General features: G+C 35.4%; 1 protein-coding gene across 9 annotated transcripts in view; it reads right to left on the reverse strand.

The window, feature by feature from the left end:
* Positions 1–895: 895 nt before the first annotated feature.
* flvcr1 (FLVCR choline and heme transporter 1) overlaps positions 896–27,701 on the reverse strand; it is a 41,019-nt gene continuing 14,213 nt past the window's right edge. Inside the window, exons 5-11 of one of the 9 annotated variants that reach the window (XR_011886827.1) lie at positions 26,084–26,187; positions 21,865–21,975; positions 17,605–17,710; positions 15,922–16,033; positions 9,924–9,979; positions 6,659–9,119; positions 896–4,568 (exon numbers count right to left, since the gene is read on the reverse strand). Coding sequence is in view for 2 of the 9 variants with exons in the window: in XM_072265157.1 (XP_072121258.1) it covers positions 9,042–9,119; positions 9,924–9,979; positions 15,922–16,033; positions 17,605–17,710; positions 21,865–21,975; positions 26,084–26,187 (567 nt within the window). In the remaining 7 variants the exon portion in view is untranslated. Of the gene's footprint in view, positions 9,120–9,923; positions 13,275–15,921; positions 16,034–17,604; positions 17,711–21,864; positions 21,976–26,083; positions 26,188–27,701 lie in introns of those variants that run through there. The other 8 variants (XR_011886829.1, XR_011886831.1, XM_072265157.1 and 5 more) reach the window with 8 other exon arrangements.

Here is a 27,701-nt window from a genome sequence, read left to right on the forward strand (position 1 = left end):
TTATGTACAAGTCTGGCACTGGGGTAGGAGAACAGACTTTTATCGGGGCCATTTTATCTGTCATTAGAGCCAAGGTGACACCTTCCAGTTGTTCACATTACCCAGAGGGAACAACTAAAGATAGATCAGTGTCTGGAATTCAGTTTTACAAATGTTTGTTAAATGGGGAACCTTATGACGTTATCCTCTATTCATTTGCCCATTAAGCTTTGTCACAAGAGTGATTCAAACGGACAAAGGACTACAACTAAAACTTTTAACAAGTTATTATTTCAGGTATTTTTAAAGCACAGAATGTTTATGGAGTGAAGTCCAAATTCTGATATTCTAAAGGATATTGTAAAGAGTTTACAGGGTAACTTTAATAAATTTCTGGCAAGGTGCAAACATTTATGAACTACTGTCCCATTGGTTTCCACAAGACTATTTGATTTGTAATACAATAGTGGCTTTGACTGTACTACCTACTGAGCCATTACACTCAGTCTCAGTCACTCTGGAAGACTGCTCTAGTTTGAAACTCCTATCCTACACGAGCTGAACAACCTCCTTCCATGTAATATGTAATATGCTGGAATACATGGATATAGTCTAGTAACAAAATGAAGCTAATTTAATTCAAATGTGCATAAAGTCATTCTCAGTAAACAGCCTACAATTAAATATTACATTAACAAAATTTGATCTATTTGAAAATGATGAAATACTTGATTATTCAACAATCACAAAACAAATACCAGGTCTTTCACTAAACAATGAAATCTGTTACACCAGAAAGATAAAGATAAATCAAAAATCAATCTTCTGCATAGAAGATAAATTCCTTTGATGCAAGTACACCCCAAACCATTCAAAACAACCCTGAACTAAAGGGCATTCCAATAATACACAAGAGGCTGTTTCATATCGACATTTTATTTTGAAATGTTTTAGGCAAAATAAGAGATTATACAATATACACACAATAGAACTTAATTACACATAGAAGCAAAAAAAACTAGATATTCAGTTGTTATACACAGTTTGTTCACAGTGCTAAATCAGATAAATGATTTAAATGTTCACATGGAAGAAACTCTCCACCCAAAGTTGAAGAACCAAATGGTACTTTCAGAATCCTGGAAAGCATTTTTATATAGCATACTCATGGCATCCTCCCTGTACTGATGTCCATTACATTCTAATGATTTAGAGCTTTGCTGCTCAAAGATTGGGTACCAATAAGCATGAAAGAAGGTTCAGATTACCTGTCAGATAAAATCTATTACACTTGAGTTGCAATCAAGATGTAGGATTATTACCATAAGCCATACAATAGGGTGATTTGCACTCCAGAAAACCTATCAAAAGCGCATAGAAGGCAATAAAACAGAAATAACCTAAACACTTGTGTTGAAACCCTATCTTCAACTCAAGCAACTTTGACAGAAAATCCACACGAACACAACTTTACCACAAAAAAAATCCCCACTCTCTGTTCCCCTTCTTACAAGAGCAAAGTAATATTTCCATTCCAGAATAGAGCAAATAAACTTTTTTTTAAATAGCCAACTGCTTTTGAAAAAGGTGGGTTCATTATTTAAACAAAAGCAGCATCTTAAATTCAGGGAAGTCACCAAATGTTTATTTTGGGTGGTTCTTTTTTCTCAGTTCAAATTAACTGGGAAGAAATGACTGCTTGTTAAAAAGACTGGTGTTTAGTTTAGATGACTCTCGGTGTAAAATTAATGCAAACCAAAAACGTGGGATCAATAGAAACCACATACTTTTAACATGAAAAGTAAGCAATATAGAAATTACAAAAGCTGAGCAAATCGACACATTACTGAATTAAATCCATCCAATGCAAGCAAAATTGCTCTCATGACATCAGACATCCAACGCAGTGCAAGGATAACCTAATGGAGACCGAATTTGCTTGAGCACTGACGTTCAAAAGCACCATCATTTCAGCAACTATTATTTTCAAGTTACAATAAATATATACATTGGAAAAACACCATTCACTGCAATGACTCATCCAATGAATGAAATCCCTTCTGAAAGGGTTACAAAGTTTTAAACGCACAATGGGTAACTATTGGAAAACCTTAAATCTTCTCCAGAGTTCACTAAGATTTTTCTGTCAAAGTCACCATGGTTTCCCTCCCAAAAAACAGCACAAATTACATTGATCTTCAAATTGTTCATACTTTGAATACATGCACAATCCATTTTCATCTATCCAGATTAGTAAAAAACATTGACAGATAGGTGCAAACAAACATATTAAATTACATCAGATACAGACACAACGTTAAACAGCTTAAATATGGAAAGAAGATATCTGAATCATCTTAAACACGCTGTCTGAGACCATGTACGTAGTTGAGGATACAACAGTTCTGAGACACGAGGTTCAACATGTAACAAATTAATAAATTATCTGCTTTGCTTTGTAAACTATACTGATACATAGTTCTACAAGTCTAAAAAAATAGAATTTTGTCATACAGATTAAAAAAGTCATTGAACTTTTAAGCTAGCTCTTAATTAGTGTTGAAGTATTTGTTTAAACTATGTCAGGTACAGCAAATATGTCAACTTACTGTTGAACAGTTGTGTAAAACAATTGTTAATATTCAGCTAAACGAATCCTTAGACATAACATTCAGTGTTTGCAAGAGAGGAAAAAAATTCAGTAGTTTTTCAAATAGGGGCAATACTATAGAAAAACACCATTGGAAATACCTAGTCGACAAAAGATAACATTAAATTGATTAAGGAGAATTCATGAAGTATATCAGCAACTTTTAATACTTCACTGAATTAAAAATCTATTAAGAAATAATTGTAATCGACAATGATGATTCAACATTTCCATATTACGGTCAACCAAGGCACCTTGGTTGTGGAAAATGTTCATTTAATGGGGAACATTTTCATAGCCTAATGGTGTTTGCTGGATCAATTTATTCCACATAAGGTAATTTTAAACAATGATAATATACCCATTATATGCCGAGTAAGATGTCCTTTTTAGAGCGTATAGCCACAAAATGTAAAATCTTACCAAGCTGGGCATTTTAAGCTGATCATTGTAGGCAAAGAAGAAAACCACTTGAAGATATTGTGTATAACAACCACACATATACATACATAATACAATCATTGCATTACAATATTAACAATTATGCAAGTTCAAAATCTTTAAATGAGACCCAATAAAAGGGCACCAAAACTCTTCAAGTTGGAGTGTATAGACACATAAGTATAACAAAATGATAAACTAGTTAAGGGGAAAAATTACTTAAAAATAACAACTAGCTTAATGATAAACCACTCAAGCATTCTTCTATAGTTCTACAAAATGATTCCTACAATCAAGGATTACAACTTATTTTGAAGTATTATCGGAAGTCTGAGTAACGAATAGGATGTAAACCATCCTTTTAGTACATATTATCTATCTACAAAAAAAAAAGGAATGGAAAAGTACAATTTCTTTGAATGTAGGACTTGGGTCCAACTGACATATTGACAGAAAACTAAAACTTTTAGGGAAACAATGGCATGTTCACATTTTCATGGGATGGTAGGATAAAGGGAAAAAAGTGAGTTGTACCAAGCTCCAAATGGTTCTCCAATAGCATAGCTAAGATCAGGAAATATGGATGCATTTATACATAGGCAAGGGTAAACTGAAGATACCAGTACAAGTTCTATTTCTTCTCATAGCATTTCATCAAAACTAACAACTTGCAATAATTGTACCATTAATAAAAATAGCCATCAATTCATCCCTGCTGCATTTTTTCCTCATCAGTAACATTTTCTTTTCTCTAATAATAAAAACTTAAGGCCAAAACTGCACAACTCAAAACAAGACATCTGCGATTTGTACACAATTAACTATTGGTAGCAATGGCTACTAAAATTTAAACCTGACCAATACCTCCAGGTAAGAGCACCCTTTTTTCCCTCCTTAAATCTAGGCAAAGGGGGAAAAACTGATAATGATTAATCGTTCTTGATGTAGGTTCTACTGTGAGTGAATAACCATGGGGACACAAGCGCATGGTATCATTTGGACCAGAAGGAAATAGTTATCCAAAAAGGGAGTGGGACCATATTAACTGATAGTTTAGAAAAAAATTAAATTGTTGTAAAAGAAAAAAATAGTTAATTATGAAAAAGATATCAGGGAGTAGAAATGGCCACTCCTACTCAATAAGATTCTGTTAACTGAAACCAATGAAATGACAATTGAAAGTACAAAATAAACAAACAGATTTATTTATTTTCTTAGTGATTAAACAAATAGAGAACAGGAATGGCATCAGAGGAGGAAAATGAATGTCTCTGAAAACTACTCTCAAATCTGTTAACTTGCTATATTTAGCAGCAAACTCTACTCAGACCAGTGCTCTTAAGCTCAGAATATATATTGAAACATTCCATCAGACAGAACATAATTAACAAACATTACCCTGCCATTCAGTAAATATTATACCTTTAGATCCTCTCACGCAATACTTTTCAACAGTTGCTCCTACAGCGTCAGTCTACCTTGCTGCTCCAGTACACTGCTGTAATAATTATGAATAAAATTCCCCATTACAAGTTATGGAAGTATCTTGAAACAACCACAATAAACATTAAACATGATAACTACTGAAATATGTCTCATTTTTTTCTTGAAGAGTGAACTTATAAAAACACTCAAATGATAATTTAAATTACAAACATGATTAGGACACAGTGATTTCTTTAACTCCCCCACCACCCCCCCCCAAATCAAATTGACAAATGCCAGTTAGCTGAAGAAATAATATTTAGAAATAGACATCTAGTAATGCTGAAATGAGCTAGATTCATATTCTATTTGTCACATATTGTAGCATCTTTTTTCAGTCAAAATACATATTCAAATTGTGTGCAATCTTGACCACAGATACGCTATCTCAGTGATTAGACAGATTATGCAATATTCATAAAGTATAATGCTATTGCTGAAAATGGATCAAACAATAGCATTAAATTCACAATTTCAAAGTAAACCATGTGGCAGGAAACAGAAAAGGTTCTGTTAGGAACAGAGTGTGGCCAAAAGTGTTGGAAATAATTCTGGGACAGGGCCTAAATCACCACAAGAGGAGCTTGTTAATCGACAGAAGAGGAAGATAGATCTTTATGGAGATAACAAGGATGGCTGGAATATAGTAAAAGTTTTTGACAAAGTTCCTAAGAACATATCAGAATAATCAGGAAATTAAACACTCATGGGATCCAAGAAAAAGCATTAAGTTGGAATAAAAATAAGATTTCAGGTAGAGGTAATTTTAAATGGAGGCTGGATAATCAACTGATAGTAGGATTAGATGTAAGGAAAAAGCTTTTGTTTAAAACAGTGAGTACCTCTCTGCCTGAAAGGGTTGAAGAGTCAGAAATCTGGGAGAGCTGTGACCTACAAGGCTACTAATCACTACCAGGAAACAAGGTAATTAAGTAGCCAGAGTTTTTAATGATATGGGCATTGAGCAATTGGCATCCTTGTTTGCTAGTACTTGTGATTCTATGTTAGTGGCCAGTTGAGCCATCAGTAGTTACAACAATTAAGACAAATTAAATTATGTGAATGATATAACATAGTTTCTTGATTTGTGGGTTGGGCCAGTCATCCCTAAGGCCAACTGCCTGTCTCCTTACTCTTACCCCTCAATCTGTCAGTTTTCACCCCACTTACTGCAGGTCCACTAATCACCTCTAGCCCATCTCATCACACCCCTTTCTTTATACCAGCTTTCTCCTCCTTCTTAATCATGATGTAGGGTTTAAATCCTAAACACTGACACTTCCTTTCTTCCCCTCCAACAGATGTTGCCTGATCCAGCGTTTTGGTTCAAGCTATTCAGGGCAGATTTTGGGTCTCAGATGCAAATGAAATATAATTTGTTAGCTGATCTGCCCTACTTACCACAATTACAAAGAATATTTCATAATGAAAAATGGCTCAGCATGTGACATAAACACACTTGTGATGTTTATCAATGATTGCGATCCCAATAGCACAGCCAGGGTAGAAATAAAGACTGGAGTTGAATTCTGATTTGCACTAGTTTGTCATTCAGTCAATTATGTTTCTACAGTGTGCCCTTGCTTAAAGAGGATATACTACAACAATTACTACCCTGCTGGCTGAAAATATATACCTGCTGAGAACATAGGAAGCAAGCACAGCAGTAGCAAGATAATTTAAGTGCCGAGGTTTGTATAATGTCTACCTAGGCAGAAAGTGAAAAGACAGTTGGGCTTCCAAAAATAATCAATAGGAAATAGAAAAAATGGTTAGATGAAAAAGAAAAGGATCCCAAACACATTGGCTATCCAGTAAGCAAATAAAGCTTTTCAATATACTCTATTAGAAACTGTAGCCTGAAAAAAAAAACTATGGCAAAATTTAGAGTTTTTATATATCCAATAGAGACTTGGAGTAACACTAACTTAGTTTATCAATTACCTAATATTCAAAGATGCTTTAACACCTCCCATGCACTCACTAGAAAACCCAGGAAACCTTCAAAGGACAGGTACAGTATCAATATGGTTTAATTATCTGCCATGGGTTCAATCAATATTTCTAATGTTTAATAATACACAAACTACAACGTAGTCTTACCGCTAACCACCGGTATCAGGGACACATTCCCCATACTTCAGTTGCTTCCTGACCTGTGATTTAAAAATATTTATAGTTCCAGTGAGTCATGGACTACAAAAATTTAGGTTAATCCAGTGACAAAACAGAGCTTTCAGGAGCACTGGCTGATGACATCCAGCAGAGCAGACCTGCAAAAACTCCTAAACTCTACAACTAAATTCTGCCTTAGGTGGTGTGATGAGAAATAAGCTTCATGGTGACCCAAGCATTTTAAGATCTCACACTCCTAACTAATTTCTTCTATTATGTTAATACCATTTCCAGCAACATTTTAAATTCACATTTCAATTTTGAAAGTAACAGAATAAATTTACCCTACAATGACCAAAATCCAAATCACGAGTACACATTTCTTCTTGCCACTTCTTTTACTGATCAACTTGATTTTCTAATTTCTGCCAACTTTGTCATACGGACCTGATCCAAATCCTGTGCTGGAGACAACACAGTTAGTTCTCAAGACATCAACAGAACCTCCAAGTGAGATTTTCATTCCTCAGTCAGGGTATGTTTGGAATCCATTCCCAAAGGTGAAAGGACAGCACAAAAATATTCACAAGCTAGTCCTTCCCAGAGTTCATGTAAAAGATTTAATCTCTTCTCATTTCAAATTGAAATATAAAACTTCAAAACCAGATTAAGCAGCAGCTTTAAAATACTGATTATGGTGCCTTAATTGCTGTTCATACAAATTCCCTCATCAAACAACCATTGAAGTTTCAGGCTCACCCATTTTCTTTTCAAATGCCTAAATATACCATAGCATTATAAAAGCACCATCAATTCCCAACAAAATTTCCTGATTCCAGCAAAGCTATCTGGAGAAGGAAGGAGAGTGTGACAGGAAAAAAGAACACACAAACCACTGTGTGCAAAATAAAAATTTCATTGTGTATTAAAATCACATGATGAAGAAAATGATACAATTATATACAGATATGTGAAACATGAACCAAAGTAACCACAACTATGTGCACTCCACAGTGACAGGTTTTATAATTTCATGGTTATCATCTGGTAAAGTGACAGAACTATGAGTATTTGCAAGTGGATAACCAGAATTGTCTCCAACTTTACAGATGCTCCGACTGAGATTAACAACGTATGAGGAGAGGATAGGTACATAATTAATAACTTTGGTTCTACATTGCCAATATATACAGTACCATCTGGTGGACTAATGATCTTACATGAGGTTAATCATTTAGATCTTATACAGTTCTTAGAATTTAATGCACCTACATAGTTAAAATCCGTTGCATCTTTTCATATCAATAATAAAGGCACAACTATTGTGATGAACAGATATTTGTTACCCCCAACATTTGGGGGCTTACAGTACATAGACTGCACTAGACAACAAACTTTACAATTTTACTCTCTAGCTTCTTATGAAGTTCAGGATAGAATATCACCTGTGAAACTTAAACCTACTGTATTCATTCCTGTGAATGTGAATTAAGTGCAAAGTGAAGTGTATGAATAACTTTTGTCCACTAATATTTCCACATATATACTAGTTGATATCCATAGCATGACTATGGATAAAAACGGAAAGTTCAAACTCTCGGCTGATATATATATAACCATGTATTACAAACATATCAAATTTGTGCGAGTTACTGCTGAGCACATTACAGTTTTGACTACTTAACAAGTATCAATTGCATTTCCATGGAAATTGCTTTTAAGGATGTTACAAATTGTGCAAGAGCTATTTATACACAATTTAACTTAAAAAACTAAATTCTTCTTTGAACATTAAGAAGGCTAGCGTTTACATTTTCAGGAGACTGAATTCTCCCTCACTTTTCAGAACACTGACCCGTTCTCAGAACTCATCCAACATGCCCAAGAGCAATAACTAAGAAAAACAAAGCAATTCTTTTTTAAAAAGTAATGAGAATGTCAAAAATACAGTGTGCTTACATTTGGAAAATTACCAGACACTGGTAAAGTAACGATTAAAAATAACACTTAAGCAGAAAGTCCATATACAAGACTGGCAAAGATGTTCAAGTTACTTGGCTCTCATACATTTTTATATATAAAAATGGAAATGTGGTCCAGTTTAAATCTTCTGTAGAAATGATTTGTCCAAACTAATCAAACTTCTAATCATTTATTTTGCAAAAATATTAATTTTACTGGACTAAAACAATCTAATGCTCTTGAAACCAGTTAAAATGAGTCCATTATTTGAACTACTAATAAATATTGGTCACTGTTAATAAATTATCACATTTTTCTAACCATTGCACCATTAGCAGCTCTTCATATTTATTTCAGTGCCATTTACTAGTTGTGCGCTGTACCACTGCCATCTGTTCTCCCATATTAATTAGATTGTAGTTTCTTCTGGTGCATGAAGCTCATTTTGTGCAGTAGAAACTCTTTCTAGTGAATCACGATCAGCAAACTGAAGAGAGAAAATAAATATACTTATAAGTGCTCCCCTATTATAACTATGAAAACATTATTTAAAAAAACACGTGGAGAAGTAAGACCACTTCGTGTTTCCAAGTTCTTACGGAAATCAAACCATAGAATTTCACACTGCAGAATTTCTAGTATAAATTATTTACAGATATTGCATGGAACAGGCCCTTCTGGGTCAATATCCTACTCACTTTAACAGCAGCCTAATTACAGGAAATTTACAATGATCAATTAACCTATGAACTGATACATATTTGGACTGTTATGAGAAAACCGAAGCACCCAGAGGAAGCCCACACAGTCATAAGAAGAACGTATAAACTCATTGCAGGCAGCAGAAGTGAACTCAAATGCCCAAGCTGTAACACTATCCTCTAACTGCCACACAATTGTAGCACCCAGACCACTGGATATTATTTCATTAGTACTAGGACAATGTCAAACAAAAACCAATACTGGCTCAATGACTCTAGATAATAGATATTGAAGGGCAGAGAAAGATGATACACCAAAATAATTTTAATTGTTCACTTATGTGACAGAAAACTTGGAATATATTACCTTTTTAGAAACTTTCCACAAATACAGAATTTCCCTGAATAGCAGAACATGATCCAAATCACAGCAAATGAAAAATGTGATAGAGAAGGCAGTCTAACTGACTCAACATGCACCCATCCCCTTCATATCTTGTGATGCAATTCAGAATATTCAGGCAAAGAACTGATTGTAAACCCAAAAAATAGGATTTAATCAACACACCCAAAAAATAGGATTAACATACCTGAGCATTTGCAGCCGAATTTGCTTGTTGTCTTCTTAAGTCTGCTTTTATGAAAACTGTAAAGAAAATAAAAATTATGAAAAAATCTATTTGCATTATGGGCACATTTTATCAGAATACGAACCTAAGGCAAATATGACTTTTCTTAAAAAAGTTGTTAGTTTGCCTATGCAGTCAATTAAGCAATAATATCAGAAAAATTCAGATACAGCAAAGTTTGTTCAGCATCTCTTAAAAGCCAAAATACGAAGCTTTCAAAAATGCACATATTAAAATGGAGACTCGGTTTTCAAAATAAGGATATTACAAATACAATGCTAAGTTAAGTAAAATTAGAATTACTGAAAGAAACTTCATTGACATTATTTAAGCAGTTCTATATAATAAAAACAGATTTATCAGTTACAGACACATCTTAATCTTTCTACAAATGTTATACAATGGCATCAATTTATGAAGAAACCAGTAAGAAACAAATAAATTGAATTGATTTCTGTAAACCTTTATGAAAGTCACCATCCAGTTATATTTTAATTCAACTGCATATTAGCACCATACAACAAAATATTGACTTTACAATTTTTTGCAGAGTCCTTACCTCACACTGCTTCCAGACAGAACACTGGCTGAAAATAGCAAGACTAACCAATTTAGAAATAAAATCATCCAGCACATATTAGAAGTTATAAATAGAAGGGAGTGATTTTGAGGCCTTAAAAACAGAGGACGTGATTAGTAGATCAGAAATTTACCAAAACAGAATTGCCCACTAGCCTTGGAGATGTGGAATTTAACTAATTTTATTACTGGTTTAGTTTCTTTTAACTATAAGCCTTCAATATCTATGTTTCAAAATAAATAAGAAAAAAATTGTTAGAAATAGTTCATTCTTAAAGCAGATCAGACTCATTTTCCAGTAACAGTGCATAACTTGAGCTTGGAACAAGCAGCTCTACAGAAAGCCAGGCTTGGAAAACTTCCTGTATAGATTCTGCATAGCATTATCGTTCTGTGTGACTGCAGCTCAAAATGCTTGTTGCTATTGTCACACCCTTATTCGAGGACAACTGCTTTGGTTAGTTACCACTGACAACACCAAGTAGTATAAATTATGTCAAAAACTGTGATGGTCCAGAAATTAAAGGGTAAGAAAAACAGATGTTCAAGAGGATTGAAATCCACACTTCATCTTGAAATTTATGTCCTCCAGAAGCCCCCAAAAAATTACTGCCTCATAATAACTCCCAACTATTCTTTCTCCTCTTTTTGGTGTGGTGCATTATAGCTAGGTCCAATGTAAAACAGATGCTAATTCAAGATGTTAAAGTTGCATTCTCATGGGTAGTGCATGTAGATTTAAGTACATCACTTCTGAGATGCTCCATTTTTAAAATTTATATTTTAAAACTAATAAATGTATTAACAGATGCATGCAGTAAACTTTTTATTGTATCTTATAGATGTTTGAAGTATCCGAGGCCTTTGAGTAATGTGATTTTTGCAGTGGCCTAACTACTTACTGAAAACTCAACTGATTTGAGTGTGCACATATAACATCTACAATTACTTACTTTTCAAAGTGGCATTTTATTATTAAGTCATACCCACAAATTAATTACCTTTAACAATAATCAACTGCAAGCCACTTTTAGTGGCTGGAGGAAATATGTCACTTTTCCACATCAGAGGGTGGACAGACTAGAGTATTAACTTTCTGCTGAAGAAACAAAAACATAAACTGACACTAACTTGTCAAATACTTAACTTTTTGTAAATCAGAACCAAATAGCTCAGAATTTGCCAGCCCAAGCCAGCATTATGCCCACCTGGCACTGCCAATATTGGTCAAGTGCAGAGTAAAACTCTCTAATCTACCCCAAAGCAATGTCTTAACTGTAAGCTTTGAACATCAGTGCGATATTTTCCACCACAGCTACTTTTATTTTCTGGCCTCTCAAGAGTTAGCTTTTTCTCTTGGCATCAAACCACTAGCTGCCCAGGTGGGGGAATTGTGTGAGTTAAGGAGGTAGATTATCAGTTACAAATTATGTATTTAAAACTACCTCATTCATACACTACATACAGCCTCAATTCAATAGAGACCCCAGAGGTGAGGGGACAGTATTCCAATTGATAGTACAATCAATTCCTATTAGAATTTCTTTTTCTCATAACACCATGGTTTTGCTTACTTGCAGCAGCGTAATGCCGCCTTACCCTGTACACGATTGTCCATGGACAGTCACAATCCTGGTTCGTTCATGTTGACTGGTTATATTTCTTTCCTAAAACCTAAAGAGACTAGCTTCACAATTGACTTGTTAATAAAAACATGCCAGCAAACTAAACAAGAGCTATGTGTGTGTCGCAAAGCTGCAGACACTCAAAAGAGTTCACAGGATGTAAACAGCAAGAATGAAAGCTTAATAGTTTATGACCATTATAATGTGTGAAGTGGTCAGATCCTTGAAAGATGTTTCAGCTAGCTTTATAATTTACTCTTTGTGAGCTTTTCATTTGCGATTATCCACTTAAGTGAACTTCTTCCCTTACCACTGTTTTGTTTTCTTACCGTCACTTGCATAGCCGCCATGTTTTGCCACATGCCTTTATTTCAAGTGACAGAAGAGTGATGACACACTGTATAAAGAAGAGATACTGGAAATCTGTTAAAAAGCTGCAATACATTTAGGTGGTTTTGCAGAGTCAGTGTATGTTGTCAAGATTTGTGCACAACCTCTCCTAGGACTAACCATTAGCAGCAACCTCACACTGGAGAACAGACTTTTTTTTAATATTATAGAACCCCAAACAGGTGCAGAGTTCCTTGCTCCATTATCTTATCTAAGCCTTTAAGTGTGATGTACTTGTATGCACCCAGAGCTGCAACTGGATAACCAGAGGAGCATGTTGGGGATCATGTGATCTGCACTGCTACACGATGATAGGCCTTTTCAAATTTTAATTTAGTCAAAAATTCTTCAGTTATTATCCATCAAAACTTGGAGTGAAGTTTCATAAACATTCTATCTGAATTTCATTCTTAAGCTATGTAATTTAAGAAAAAGATCTAATATCATCCATCCAGATTCACATTTTATTCATTGGTTGATCCCCTCAGTTTCCAAATTCCATGTACTACTGATAACTTCTAAGACTTTCCAATTAACTAATTAACCTAACACCATTTCTTTTTTGCTAATTGATTTACATAAAATTTGTGAAAACCTATTGTAGTTTACTAAATGTATTTACAGTACTCAACATACAATCAAAACTTAGTACCTGTAGTTTGTTGAACTGGCTATATACTTCCTGTGCTGGAGAGAGGAGCAGCTGGTAAAAGGAGCTCTGCGATTTATTGGGAAAAAAACTGGGTAAATTGGTTAAGAATATATACAATACTTTGGGTGGAGAGTGTGCACAATGTTTACAGTTACAGTCAGTTGAAAATTTATATCAACAAATGGTGTAGATATATAGAACACAAGTCTTGAATTGGCAAAGTTACTGCAGCCTTCTTTCCAGTAGGGTTAAAGCCCAACAAATGCAACAAGAATGTTAAAAAAAGTTGCAAAAAGGCATTTTCGGAATTTAAGCAATCCCGACAAAAATTAGGAAGATATATAGAACCCCGAGGGCATGGGGAATCAAAACCTTTAAGATTCTTAAGATGTGTAATATTCATAATAGAAAAAAAAGAACAGGCATGCTAGAGTTTGGTACTATCTTATGGAAAGACTTTTGTTAACAAAGTTAATGACAGTGACCGACTGAGAAGTGGAAATAAAATGAAGGGTAACAGAAGTAACTGAAAGCCATATAAAATGTTATTGCTGGCATCTAAGACGACCACTAATTTCTTCAGGGGAAGTGCCTATTAAATTGTCATTGTAGAATAAACAGCAGCATTCAAAACAAAGTGGTATTGATTAGCTTTTAATACAGAACTCTGAATAAAGTATAAAAGAAAGCCGTGCAGCAATGTACAAGAGGCATAATTTTCTAAAAACCGTGATTAAAAGGCCATTAGCACTATGGGTTAATGTAACAATGAAGTGAGGTAGAATGAATATATTAAAGTTACTTGAAAGGATGAGTGAACAATTTCAAACAGAAAGGCTGTCACTACCTTTGAGATATACATGTAATGAATTTTTCAGGAATAAAACAAATTCCTTAATTCAGAAATAAGTGGAACGCTTGTCTTAAAGTACTAAATGAACAGATTTGGAATTTTACTTGAAGAATTGGCAGTAAAACTGACACATAAATAGCAAATTTATGCTTTAGGCACAGAAAGAGTAAAAAAAAATGCTTGTGGAAGTTATATTCCCAGCACAAAGATTAGACTCTTGGTATTTTGGAATGAAAACCGAAATCTAAGACAATCCAGATGCAAAAAAAAAAACTACTTCAAAACATAACAAGAAACAAATGAAATAGAATATGATTGCAAGAATAGAAAGAATATCAGAGGTAGCAGCTAAGATGTAACCGCTCCACTTGAGGACCCATTAACTTGCTTCTTATAAGAATGGGGCAATGGATGAAGAAATGGTGCTTGTAATAACCTATTCAACTTCATTATCAAAACTGTAGACATATTCCAAATGAAGCCACATTGCTTCTAATGTGAGCGAGAGAAGAGGCTTATTAACAAAGGAATTAAATTCCACAGTTTAATAGATCAAAGCAGCAGCAACAAAATGCCAGCATACATAATTCTGCATGAAGTTGACATGGATGTCTGAGAGAAGGGTTTCAGAACAACAGGTTTTGTCTCATAAACATGTAATTATTTAATGTTGCAATAAAGCAAGAGAGAAAGAAGAATGCACAGTCTGAAGTGTATGTTCTATTGGAAACAACACTCCAAACACTGATCAAATTCATTCAAGTAATGCAAGCAAGCTGCAGAAAAGGAGCTGGGCAATTACTGAGATCACGAAAGGAGGAAGGCACTTCAAGTAGTTTAAATTTCTGTTGAGAATACCAAAGTAACAATCAGTTGAGTAATAATGCTCAAGACTAAAAGCAATCCTGAAAGTGTTGGTAAAGGTAAAATTCAAAGGAATGGTAGATTATGAAGAGGGAATAATATAACTAGGAAAATGAATGCAAAGGATGAATGATGGAAAATGACTTGCATAAAGAATGACTCTTCTCTGCAAAGATCACATCCATGCAATGCTGTTACCAGTTTTAAGTATCAGGAAGTTTCTTGAATGATTAAACTGAAATAAAATTATTTTCACACAATGTAACTACCCAGTGGTATCACAAACATCATTTGTCAGTTCAAAAATCTTAACCTTCAGAACATTTTTGAGGCACTAAAAAGGCAAAGATATTCAGGAGGCGAAGATATTGCTCGGGCAGTTTTTAAAAATGGAAGGAAATTAACAGCCTCATAAGCCAACTAAGAGAATGAAAAAAAAAGCATCTTTCTCTCCTTTCTCCAAATTTAAATTCCCAGCAAATGCAGTTAATGCAATGGCAATTAACTCCATAAAACAAAAAGAACTGGATAAGTATCTGATATATATAAATAGTGCAGAGGTTCCAAGTTTTAAAAAGAAAGATGGACTTTATTCACCATAGAACTTTATGGTTACTACATTGTTGAAACCTTAAGTAGCATTTAACTGAATAATTAGATTAATCCAAAGATTTTCCTTCAATACCCCTCAGGTATGGAGAAAAGAAAAAGAATGAAAGGAACAAGAGCGATCCTGAGTAAAAATTCAGAGCTTTATCTTCTTGGAGTTTTTTTTTCCCCCCAGTCGATGTCTGCCTCCTGCACAAAATGACTGGGCTGAATACAGTCCTGGATAGGGAGGAATTTACAAGATCTGTGGAGGGAATGGCCTTAACAGGCCAAAAGGCCTTTTCGTTGGTCCATGTTATTATTTACGTTTAATAGATGGAGATGCTGTTTTTATTAAACAGCAACGCATTACATATTAAGTTTTAAATGGTGAAAGCTGCTAATTACCTGTAAGAATGAGTCCCAGAAAGATCCAAGAACAAAGAAAGATATTTCCTGCCAATGTGCCATAATCAGCTTTCAACTTTCCTTGGGCCAGTGTGAACACAATTCCAAATAGCTGCAAGCACAAGAAAACTTGATATTAAACAAACTGTCCAAGATCAACAATGCCCTAACACATTGAAGAGTTAACCTACATGTTCCAAAATAATCAATTTTTGCTTAATCAAATTATTGTCCAAACTAATACATTAGTGTTAGCTGTACATTCAACTGTATCATGGTTAGACTAAATTCCCTTTCCTAGGCAATCAGTACACACACAATTCCCTAAAACCGCCAACACATGAATAGTTGGAGGGAAAGACAAATATCACGATTATACCCATTACAACAGTCGAAGTTTACAATTTCCACCACCTAACATAAAACCTTGTAACAAGCTAATCATAAATCAAATTAGCATTAAGCTCAGAAAATTCCCTAATCAATATACAGATTTTAAAAGTAAGCTTATACAAGATTTATATTTCATCACAAAAAGTAATAAAAATAAGCATGCATCGATATAGATGCTGCCTGGCCTGCTGCGTTCACCAGCAACTTTGATGTGTGTTGCTTGAATTTCCAGCATCTGCAGAATTAGTGTTGTATGCATCGATATATATTATTTACTAGATAAACTATGTAATATGCAGGGGCCATATTGGAGTCATTAGTGTTTTTCTGATGATCCTACGATAATGCCACTTGCAGGAGTAAATGAATGTCCGTCCCTTCCAGCTGAAGGATTTATGATTTTGGCAGATGAACATATGATACAGTGCCCATTTTCTGAGTAGAAACAAGAGCACCGTTACATCCAATATGGAAAGTGAGACACTATATGATGAGTGAGTTGATACCTCAAACTGGCAGTCTGCTCCTGGAGCATTAGCAGCACCTTGCCAATGCAAATAATTATATTTAAACTTGCAAGTTTTAGATGTTGGCCCAGATTTTACAATTAGTTAATACTTGGATTTTGTGCTGAAGTACAATTATTCTGTATTATCATGTCAAGAATTTACTTGACTAAAATTCTCCAGAACTAACTGGCATGGCTTTGTGTAACATAATTAGCCATGTGGTCAGTTCTGAATAACCAGCTTGTACAGAAGGCAAAGTCACACCTTCAGACTTACCATGTAAAGTTGTCATTTTTTTTCAATGCATCTAAATATCTGGCACTCAGGAGTTGAGAAACCAAATGAATGAATTAAAATTAAATTTAATGAAGTAAGCTATCATAGGTTTCAAACCTCCTTAAATGATGGGTACTGCCAGTATTTTTGTGTTCCATCATTGTATTCAGTTGTTAATCTAATGGCAAATCTACAATCTGGCAGTAAGTTAAGGCAACACAAGCAAGGCCCTGAAGATGTGGAAATTAGCAGGAACACAAAAGTAGTTTGTTATGTAACTGCCAGTGAAACCATGTTAATTTTGCCTCTAATTTGCTTATGAAATTGCAAATTACAGTAAATATCATACACCTTGTTCATAATCAATTGAAATTGGTAGCAAGGAAAACGATTATACTTAAAAGATTTTCCAATTATACTGTAGTATTTATTTGCAAAGATACTAAACCAGCTTTTATTATTAGCTGACAAATTCCCCATCATAATGAATCATCCAATTCCTTACTTGTGCAGAAGCATTGAGAAGCCCAGATGATGTTCCCTCGGATTCTGGATAGGTTATTTCTACACCAAATTCAAAGCCCAATGGAAGATAACCAGTCATGAAAAAACTGAAAATATAAAGATCTATTTAGTCAATTTGTACAGAAAAAAAGCAGCTTATCAAAACTGTTTCGTATCCTTTGATCACTGAACTTGTGCACTGCCCAATTTAAATACAAGTTGCCACAAGTTGAATACATCTAGAACATTATATTTACACACAAGGACACTGCAACTTGTAAAAAGGATTCATACTTACAATAACACAAGTCATTAATTATTAAATCAGATCATAATATGTAGCAGATGTTAAAGCTTATCTCTTGGGGGAAGCAAAAAAAAAAAGAAAAATTTAAAAATAAAACTGTAAAGATGAATCTTGCATTGAAGTTCTGAATTCTTTTCCTAATTTTTCAGGTTCACTTAAGTACTGCATCCAAGTACAGCTTAGGCTGTAAGGCAATTTAATTATTGGGACTACAAATGCATATATTGATCACAAAACTCAGGCTAATATTAGTGAACATAAGTCACTTGAAAACAGTTCTTTAATAGGAACATTTTTGTACCTTAGAATATATAAGCATCTTAAATTTGATTACTATAAACTGGAAAAGAGCAACCTAGATCAGTATGTGACAATTTCTACTGTATAGACTTTTCTCTAGAACCACATGTACATTGGAATTTATTCATTAACTAAATTTTGTGGTATATACTCAATGGTATAACCACAGCTTTAGATTGGGTTTATATTGTACCTTTTCAGTGTATAGTACAAATAGTAAATAAATAATTTCCCCCAATTAAATCTGAAATTCAAGACTAGACTTTCAATGCTTAAAAATCTGTCTATGCCCAATAGACAGACAAAACTCCTGGTACTTAATTGGCAAAATCGGGACCAACACCACTAATTATTTCTTTAAATCCAAAACTCTTACAGCTTTGCTCCAGGTTTATGTCAGTAAGACAGCCAGCATTAAAATTATATCCTTTAAGGCAAAATTACAAGCAAATATATTTCAGTTGAAAGCCGGGCTGGATCCAATTGTTAACTATTGTTATCAGCTGTTCTTATATGGGAAGAGAAGGAATTAGAACAGCAATGGAAAAGGGTAAAGCAGAACAATATTCTATCTTGCATATTGATTGCACAATAAACATTTCCTAGTTTACATTCTCATTTTATTCTCAACTGCTAAGGGACTTAGTACATTTATGTTTTAAACTTAACTGGTTATTCTACACCCAATGCCAGAATAATTGAAATATTAAGTTTTAGCAGGGGTATCGATAAAAATGCAAGGTAATCAGAGCCATGCCCATTCATTTACAACTATTCCATCACAATCTGTAGTACCACTACTGACGACTGCCCTGCAGAAAGGCCTTCAACAGCTAAAGCAACATGGAGCACATTATGACCTACATGGTTCTACTCTTTGCCAAGGTGAAAATTTAACTCACTAGATGGATGTAACTTAATGCCTACATTACTGATTTTCCAATATGAAAACAGAAAGCATTGAACTACTCAGGGCAGGCTGCATTTGTGGGAAGAGAAATTGAGCTCAAGTTTCATGTCAAAGAACCATATTCAAATGTCGTGTTTCTCTTTCCAAAGATGAGTATTGACCTGTTGAGTACTTCCAAATTTTTTCTTATTTCCAACCTCTGAAGTTTTCTTGATTTTCACTGACTTCTATGGAACTTTTTGGTGATGCAACAAAAAGCAGTTAATCACATGTTTACAATTCCAACTTCTACTAAATACACACAGGACAGCTTAAGTTCAAGTAGAAAGCAGATGCTGGCTTCACTGAAGAGTTCCAAAAAAAAAGGTTTTTTTTTTGAAAATAGAAAAACTGCATTCATACAAAATATTATACATAGAACATGCTTGTGTTCCTACAGAATTTGACAAAACAGCAAGAGGTGACATGGGTTGTTTTAGGAGAATGGAACAAATCAAAAGGGGCTTACAAAGTAAAATCAAATGCCTGACCCTCTCCAATTTTGATGTGAGTGTTTCCAGAAAATCATCTTTTTCTCTTATGCAGTTTATAGTCATGAAGGTCAAACTATTATTCAGCATGTGTTCACCATTATAAATGGGCATCATATGAAGAAAGATGTTGGAAAACTGATAGTCAAGATCATAATTCAACAGTATAGATAACTAAATAGTACATACGACATGTCAGACATGACAGATTAGAAAATGTTAGAGCTCAGAAAAATAAGTAAAACAAATCTAGTCAATCTAGTTCATTGAAATATTGAGTAAAGATACTAAATTTTGACAGGAGAAAATAAAACAAAATATATCACTACATCCCAAAGTAGAAGGATGGAGGTAACAATTAAACCAGCATATTTAGTTGCAAAATACAGAGTGGTACTGGATAAGTGAAATAAGACTTGTTGCAAAACATCTAATGTGCATAGTATTATAATTTGTATTTTACATTTCAGAAATGGAAAGGAAGAATTTTCCAACAGGTTAAAAGGATCAACGATGAAACAGAACATCTTTATTTCTTATTGTTGGGTCCCAGTAGATTAATCAGTAACTCTTACAGACAGCTGTAAAGTTATCTACTGCAGTACAGGCAGTTCATAGTGTGCACTATGGACACAACGCATTACATTTGGTTTGCTCTCCTCTGAATGAGAAGATCAAACCTCAACAGGTCAAAGCTGGGATGGGAATTTAGTTATTCCACTCACCCCTGAGAATTATTTTCTCGGCCTCGAACAAAAGGTGATGACCACCTCTTCCCAAGCTTTTGTTAATAGTGCTCTTGAACCAGCTGTTGGAGGTGTACAGTTGACTTCCCTCCCTTTCTCTGGGGAAATCTCTCCCCTAGACTAACTGGTTGAGATCAAGAACTCACCATACAAGGAATCGCGCGGTGAACCCATGTCCATTACTCTGTGGCGCAACATGTTAGTTCACCACTGGGCCACCTACAAACATTTTAAAAAACATTATGTCCCTAACACGTATTAAAGAACAATAAAAAGCGGATACATTGTCACAATAAACTTGATAATGATCCCATTACATATCAGCAAAGGGCTCAAGGGGAAGCTCATTCCCATAAAGATTTAATGGTTGAATTTGATGACATGTTGATTAATTTGAATATAGTAAACTAAATCACTGAACTGTTAATAATATTCTTGGAATATTTATCATTCTGGCATTTTTGTTTAAAAAGAGGGGGGGGGACACATGTTTTACATAAACCAAGATGTTTTCTGAACTCAAAGGTTGTCACTCCTTATGAGTGCTAAAGCAGAGGCAGCAGCCATTAAAGTGACAGCTCAAAGAACTTAGCCAGTACCTTCCAACTCTAACACTGGATCACAATAATTAATCAGTACTATTTTTAATTATCAATAGATGCCCTGATTACAGTTTCTACAAAAGATTCTAATCATTATCTTGTGTTACACTTAAACAGCAGGCTTACAGTGAAATCATTCTGTCCCCGTGACATGTTTGGCTCTTAGAAAATATCATCAACTGGAACTTAAAAACCAAAAGCTCAAAACTGCAACACAAGTCACAACTGTCAGAATTTGGTTACTTAATAATATCATAGACAAGCCAGAGGCACCAGACTCCCCTGATGGCTCAGCAAGTTTACCTAGACTAGCTTACAGGCTATGCAGCTCTGCATTCAGTTAGCAACTCTTAGCCAATGCATGGTTACAGAATGGATCTTACTCCATTGACAAGAGGTGAAAAGGGCAGTTTCCAATTCTGATTGCTATCCTGAAACCCTTACAGCAGATGTACACGAGCACCAGGTCACAACAGGTAGGTCTCAAAGCGTGGCCCTTTGAAGAAGAATATACCCTGTTGTCATTCAACAAGTTTACACATTATCAAAATTAGTCCAAAATTGTACCCTAGTTCAGAGACATTACAAAAAGATAAGTATGAAAGTTGCCAAGGATAAAAACGACACCACTGGAATATTTCTAAATTGACTGCAACCTAGTAGCTATCACATTTATATCTGATTGTTTTATTATGTTGATTTGATATGAATAGTTTTAATATATCACTTTGAAAATCACTGACAACTATTATTTTCAATGTTGTAGCATATCCAACAATAGTTGCAGCTCTCAAACACATTTTATCCCAAACACACAGAACAGCATTTCTTAACATACTTTATTCAAAGACATAATAGCCTCTTACCCCAAGACTCCAGCTGTCACAAACACTACTTCGATATGGCCAAGACTTATGGTAAAGGTGAAAACAAGCATTCCAATAAATGAAATAATGTAGACTGCAAGGGTGGTCTTCCTGTAAGAGGAAAAATATGAGGTAGAACTCAATATTTAAATCAGATTTTGGCAAACTAACAATAAAGCTTGTTTTGTAAGAAAACTCCTCTTATGAAATTTAGTTTTCCAAATTTGAGGTTTCCCTCTTCATCTTTCAGGGGGATTGTTAAAGAACCCTTTTACAAAAAGCCTATAATGGCATAGGTATTCTGCAACCAACAGAACCAAAATATGATTACTTTAAATTATGAAAACTAAAGATCAATAGGCAGAGGGATGACACTGAAAGAATCAGGCAAATTCGATGCGAAATAGAGGAGCAGGTTCTCAAAGTAATCCCAAATGTTCTTTCTCAACTTTAAGCAGTCAGTGGGGATGCTACATTTCTCCAAGGAAACTCAAAACAATGAATCTTTTCCAGTCTGTGTGATAATTCTTTTTCATGTCAGAGCCCCAAATAAAATGTGTTTTAGGGTCTGATGTTAAACAGGGTTCAAAACATTTGCTAACAATTGTTTGACTTTAGTGCACTAAGGTGCTTAATCATTATTGGAATTAATGAAAGGGAAATACACAAATGAAGGACATAATCTTAAATATTAATACTGCTTTAGATAGTGATGTATGGAACTTCTCAAAAGACAAAAGCTGCAATTGGAGGTGTTGTGGATAGTGTGGAGGGCTGTCAGAGGTTACAGCGTGACATTGATAGGATGCAAAACTGGGCTGAGAAGTGGCAGATGGAGTTCAACACAGACAAGTGTGAAGTAGTTCATTTTGGTAGGTCAAGTATGATGGTAAGACTCTTGGCAGTGTGAAGGATCAGAGGGATCTTGCGGTCCGAGTCCAAAGGACGCTCAAAGCAGATGCGCAGGTTGACTCTGTGGTTAAGAAGGCATATGGTGTATCGGCCTTCATCAATCATGGAATTGAATTTAGGAACCGAGAGGTAATGTTGCAGCTATATAGGACCCTGGTCACACCCCACTTGGAGTACTGTGCTCAGTTCTGGTTGCCTCACTACAGGAAGGATGTGGAAACTAGAGAAAGGGTGCAGAGGAGATTTACAAGGATTGGGGAGCATGCCTTATGAGAATAGGTTGAGTGAACTTGGCCTTTTCTCCTTGGAGCAACGAAGGATGAGAGGTGACCTGATAGAGGTGTATAAGATGATGAGAGGCAGTGATCGTGTGGATAGTCAGAGGCTTTTTCCCAGGGCTGAAATGGCTGCCACAAGAGAACTGAGGTTTAAGGTGCTTGGGAGTAGGTACAGAGGAGATGTCAGGGGAAGTTTTTTTTACTCAAAGAGTGGTGAGTGCGTGGAATGGGCTGCCGGCAACAGTGGTGGAGGTGGATTCAATAGGGTCTTTAAAGACACTTTTGGATAGGTACATGGAGCTTAGAAAAATAGAGGGCTACGGGTAAGCCTAGTAATTTCTAAGTTAGGGACATGTTCAGCACAACTTTGTGGGCCGAAGAGCTTGTATTGTGCTGTAGGTTTTCTATGTTTCTATGCCTAGTCTATTTAAATGTTTCCAAGACACATTGATTTTTGTCAACAACATGTTTTCAAGACATCTCAATGACAAGTTGGTTAATAGTTTGGAGGTGTAACAGCTGTGAATTAATTGTAGGACAAACTGATGAGCGCAGGCCTGTTCTAGCACAGGTAGCGACTGACAAAAAGATTAAAACATTTTTGTTACTGATAACATTAATGGGAGGTGAATTGCACAAATATGTTCAAGCTGCTGCTTGCTTATAAAGAGTACAGCTGAAGTTCATAATTCACAATTCAATAGTTTCATAATTAATCATGTTGATTTAAATTTGAAACGCCATCCCAACCTTTAAATGTTAATTTGATTCACACCCTCAACAGAGAATGTTACATGGTAATATGACAAACTCTCCAGTGGACTAATTAAGTTTCAAGGGCCAGCAGGAAACAGTTTGTGTAGAGCTTGGGAAACATCACGAGGTGAGCTAGACACTGCACCCTTGGTTTCCAAACTAGAGTGCAAATTCTTTATTGTACTGCTTCAGAAAGTGCTAGATACTTTTGGGCCTCAAAGTTTACCAAGGTATAGGATAACTGAGTTGAACATGCTTACTACATACTTAATAAATTACATCCAACCTGCCTTACAATTCAGGCACAGATATTACTACAATAAAATAATATTAAGTATTTGGACCAAAATGTGAACAGGTTCCATCCACTACATAATGTACTGGGTGGACACATGAGTACATTCAGCCAGAGACTCATTCCTTCAAGATGCAGCACAGAGCGTCATAGGAAGTCATTCCTGCCTGTGGCCATCAAACTTTACAACTCCTCCCTTGGAGGGTCAGACACCCTGTGCCGATAGGCTGGTCCTGGACTTACTTCATAATTTACTGGCATAATTTACATATTACTATTTAACTATTTATGGTTCTATTACTATTTATTATTTATGGTGCAACTGTAACAAAAACCAATTTCCCCCTGGGATCAATAAAGTATGACTATGACTACTATTCATATGTGCCATGTCATATAACGTAGGCAATTATGGTCTTTATACCGGAAGTCCAGAAAATTTATACTTTCATACTCAGCAACTTTTAATTAAGAGATTCCAGTTTAGCTTCCATTCCCATTTTTATAAATAAAGTGGATTCTGGTAAATTGGGCCAGCCCTTTATTTGGGACAACCCTTGAACAACTGCTAAATCAAGAAAAAAGCTGAAAAGATCTTTCTGTTTATTTGGAAACTATGCCACCTAATAAGTGCAGGAGTCAGTTGCGGAACAGTTTTAACTAGCTTCAGCTGTGTGCACTTGCTATTGTTTGTATTCAAAAAACAGTGCTTTTTGTTGCTGTTAATTGGTGAGATAAGCAACAAGACAATTTGGAACTGTTACACTCACCGCAGTTTTGAGCACTCAGGCCTGGAGGTGCCAGAAGTGGCTGGGAGTGAGAGTGGAATTATTTCACTACTTCAACAAGTTAAGAATTACAAAGGTATCTACAATCACTGAAGTTACAAAGCGTGAATTTGCAGGATGCAATCATCCAAAATAACGTATGAAGGCAGCCATTATCTGCACTAGATGTCTGCACTGATTTTTTTTCCCTATTTACAGTCAAATCAAAAGAACACAGACGAATTCCTTCGTCAATAACTATTAGGTAGTAATACAATTTTATAGTATTGTAGTGGTATTGGTAGTGCTCTAATTTGTTCTGTACTTTATTTAAATTTATTCAGTTAAGTGGTAGTTTGTCTTTCCTTAACCTCTCAATAACTTCCATGAAACCAGCTGATTCAGGGAGCCACTTAATTGGGCTAAAATGTACTGGTCCAGACATGTCCCTATTAACTGTAATCCACTGTACATAGTTGATTTCCTTAGAATGAGAGAGTACTTTGTTATAAAATTCATTAATAAGCTAATAAAATTCAGATAAATTGATTTAAGCCAAGAACAATTCTGTAGATTGAGCTTCATAAGAATACCAATAAACTTCCATCACACTTCCCAAAGGGAAAGAAAATTTACAAAAACACATTCCCCAGTTAGCTGGATGAACTACAAATACCTGTTTTGCTATGGAAAAAATCTGGAATTGGACACAAAACACAAAAATTTACAGTTCTTTTCACCCAATCTGAAAATACTCAGCAAATCCTTTTACCCAATATTTAATAAAAGGATGGTGAGAAAACAAAATGAAAGGAAATTTAAGAGAAATAAACTTGCTTTAAACCTTGCTCTCTGGATTGAACAAAAATGTAAAAGGAATAATTCCATAGTTTATACGTACATTCACTGCCTCAGAAGCAAATTTAAAATACGTGACAACTGTCTGCTGAATCATTTTAACAATTGCTCATTAATTACTGTCAATATTCTGAGATGAATAAAATCAGTAGGACACTCTTCAAATTGGCATCAAAATGCCCAGAATATATAACTGAAAAGAAATAGGGGAGGCATAGTCACTTCTGTTAAATGGAGACATTATGTTAATTGAAGATTCGAAAATCCAATAACAATGCTTAAAAAATCCTCAGCCTACTTAAATAACATAATTTGGGTTCTTTATTCATGCTACAGTGGAATGACATACTTACTTGTATGCCTTTGTGCGGTCCACCCAGAAACCAGAGATGATGGAACCTACCATTCCTGCAACCACTAAAGTTAATCCAATTCTACCAGCATTCAATTCTTGTCCCTTGCAAAAAAAAGAGACATTATAATGTGTATTTCACATAATAATTACACATGAACGGCAAATTGCATTAATGGCTTCCAGTGAATAACATCAGATGACTAAGTGATTAACTTCATGCCTTCCACTGATGACATAGCTCGGCAAGGTGAGAAGGTCCTGAACAGACTTTAGGGAGATTCCTGGAGAGAGAAAGCTGAGAAACAGGACCTCCAGGGTAGTAACCTCTGGATTGCTGCATGTACCACGTGCCAGTGAGGTTAAGAATAGGATGATTTGGCAGGTGAATGCAAGGGCTGAGGAACTGGTGCAGGGGGCAGGGGGCAGGGGTTTAGAGTTATGGATCATTGGGATCTCTTCTGGGCAAGGTGTGAGCTGTAGAAAAAGGATGGGTTATACCTGAACTCGAGGGGGTCCAATATCCTTGTGGGCAGGTTGGCTAAAGTCGTTTGGGTAGGTTTGAACAAACTTGGCTAGGGGATAGGAACAGGAGTGATAATGCAGAAGATGAAGTAGTTGGTTTACAAAAAGAGGCAACATGAAAGGCAGACAAAATTGAAAAGGATGAATACAGGATGTTGGAATGCACACAGTATGCAGAACAAGGTTGATAAACTTGTAGCAGTTATTGATTGTCATGCATGATGTTGTAGGCAACACTGAATCATGGCAGAAAGATTATAGCCGGGAGCTTAACGTCCAAGGATACACATTGGTTCAGAAGGTAGGTAGGCAGAGTGTTGGTAAAAAAAAATATGTCAAATCATTAGAAAAGGGTGTCATATGGTCAGATGTTGAATCGTTATAGGTAGAGCCAAGAAATTGTAAGGGTAAAAAGACTCTGATAGGAGTCATATATAAACAAGCAATAGTAAGGATGTGGTCTACAAATTATAATGGGAGATAGAAAATTCTTGCCAAAAGGGCAAAGTTACAAGTTATGGAGGATTTCAATCTGCAGATGGATTGGGAAAATCAAGTTGGCCCTGAATACCAAGAGGGGGATTTTCTAGAATGCTTATAAGGCAGATTTTTAGAGCAGCCTGTGGTTGAGCCCACTAGGGGATCATTTCAAGAGGACTAAAAATATAAAAGCAGGGATGTAATGTTGAGACTTTATGAGCACAGGTGAGGCCTCACTTGCAATACTGTCAGCAGTTTTAGGCCCCTTTTCTTAGAAGGGATGTGCTGGAAATGGAGAGGATTCAAAGGAGGTTCATGAAAATTATTCCAGGATTAAATAGTTTGTCATATCAAGAGCATTTGATGGCTCTGGGCCTGTATTCACTGGAATTTAGAAGAATGAGGGGTGACCAAATTGAAACCTTGATAAGAGTGGATGCAGAGAGGACGTTTCCTGCAGTGGAAATGTGTAAGACCAAAGGACACAGCCTCAGAATAGATGGGCATCCTTTTAAACAGAGATGAGGAGAAATTTCTTTAGCCAGGGAATGGCGAATCTGTGGAATTCGTTATCACTGGCAGCTGTGGAGGCCAAGTCTTTATGTGTATTTAAG

The sequence above is a fragment of the Mobula birostris genome, chromosome 8, assembly GCF_030028105.1.
Source record: "Mobula birostris isolate sMobBir1 chromosome 8, sMobBir1.hap1, whole genome shotgun sequence".
Lineage (NCBI taxonomy): Eukaryota > Metazoa > Chordata > Chondrichthyes > Myliobatiformes > Myliobatidae > Mobula > Mobula birostris.